This window comes from Argentina silus, assembly GCF_951799395.1.
Source record: "Argentina silus genome assembly, chromosome: 10".
In the NCBI taxonomy this organism is placed as follows: domain Eukaryota; kingdom Metazoa; phylum Chordata; class Actinopteri; order Argentiniformes; family Argentinidae; genus Argentina; species Argentina silus.
Genome location: NC_139664.1, coordinates 4,014,353 through 4,016,055, shown reverse-complemented (window position 1 = coordinate 4,016,055; position 1,703 = coordinate 4,014,353). Strand labels below are relative to the sequence as shown.

General features: G+C 48.0%; 1 protein-coding gene across 1 annotated transcript in view; it reads left to right on the top strand.

Annotated features, from left to right (window-relative positions):
• agmo (alkylglycerol monooxygenase) overlaps nt 1-1,703 on the top strand; it is a gene marked incomplete at both ends in the record, with an annotated part of 28,535 nt that extends 26,832 nt beyond the window's left edge. Inside the window, one exon of the mRNA XM_083678582.1 lies at nt 1,626-1,703. Coding sequence (XP_083534708.1) covers nt 1,626-1,703 — 78 coding nt within the window. The remainder of the gene's footprint in view (nt 1-1,625) is intronic.

Here is a 1,703-nt window from a genome sequence, read left to right as displayed (position 1 = left end):
AGCTTGTAGATAATAAGCCTACACATGGTGGGATAATCTTGGGAAATGTAGTCTACACTGACCATAATGTCAGTCTTTCCCTTCGCTCCGAAATATATCACTGTCAGCTCCATCTCTCCAGATATGGACAGAGGGGAACGGATACGGACCATCAGGAGCGTGCGTCCGCTACGTGTACCTGTAATTGATCTTTCCTGCTCGGTACAAATTAGTTATGCACTCTAATTGGTACCCTAACGAAGTACCGTCTCCGAAAAATCAAAACAAAGTAAGTGATGGGTGATTTGTTGAGATTCCTACTTTGGGGCACCAATGTTCTCTGCTCGTAGTGCTTATTTACAGACGATCAAACCCCCGCTTCCATGCGTAATCTATCCCACATGCATTTCCATTGCGAGTCCATTAAAATGTAGCACAGTATGACTAAGGGGTGCGGGAGCAGCACCAATAGCTTGCATGCTCACGTCCGAAACATGCTGCTTTGATAGAAAGCCTCTTGTCATGTCTTCGTTCAGGGGTCTGTAATGTGATTTGTGAGCTACTCCTGAGACCGCTTGCTTCACTTTGGATCCCAGTCCATCTAGGGGATAGGCACAGTGCAACTTCAAATGTTTGTGTACAAATGTAAAAAAAAAAAAAGCAAAAAAAAAAACTGTCCTTCCCAGACTCTGAGACTTTGGTCTCAGTCCCAGGTTACCGCCTTGGCTCCTTCCCCCTCAATCCCCCCTCCTCCACCATCCACTTACCCCCTCTCTCTCCCTCCATCCCTCCATCCTCTCCTTCCCTCAGTGGGGAACCTGTTGCCAGGACAGGTAGTGGGAGGCGGAAAAGCGGGGGGGACATTCCACTCTCTCTCTTTCTCTATCCTCCCTCCCTCTCCCTCGGATTTTCTCTGGCTCTCAGAGGAAAACAGCTGCAGCGTCCAGAGGAAATGCTGCCTTTTTCCCATCAGGCCGTTGCCTGTGATGGACAGGGGCCTGGTTTGGCTCGCGCTGCGAGGTAGGATGCAGTTTATGGCCCAGAACACAGAGAGGGGGGGGGGGGGAGGGCGCGGCAGGACCACTTTTTGGCAGATCCCCTCCCCCCCCCCCCTCTGTGGTGTATTCCCCCGTGGCTTTGACCTCTTGACCTGTACGTGAGAGCATCATGGGAGATGACTTTGCCCCGTTCTCTAACCTTTACCAGTATCCCAGTCTGCTTGGCTCGCAGTGGCTCTGTGCTTTCTTTCTATTAGGAACATAAGTTGTGTTATTCTTTCCCTCTGAAGGATGGAGATTATATCATCAGTTCTTTTTGGGGGTTTACCACTATTTAATCTGATCCTCTTTTAGACCTGTTGATCAATCACGTTTTCCTGGCACCTTTTACACAAATTAAAGTAACTCATACATTACCCACACATGAATGGGACAGATGTGTGCAAAACTGCTTCAAAAACTGCCGTAAAAGCAAAACTTTATCATACATTATCACTGGTACGGTTGTTAGGATTAGATGCACCCTTCACCAATTTTCTAGCCAAAAGAAGGTGAAACCATACTATGCAGTGGGTCTACTACTCTACTCACAGACACCTGACAAAGTGAAGCACCCATTCTCATAACATGTGTCTGTGTTTTGTCTAGGCCTTTGTCTCCCTCTCTCTGCTGTACTGGGGCCTGCAGACCTTCAACCAACTGTTCAACAAGAATAAGACTGACTGA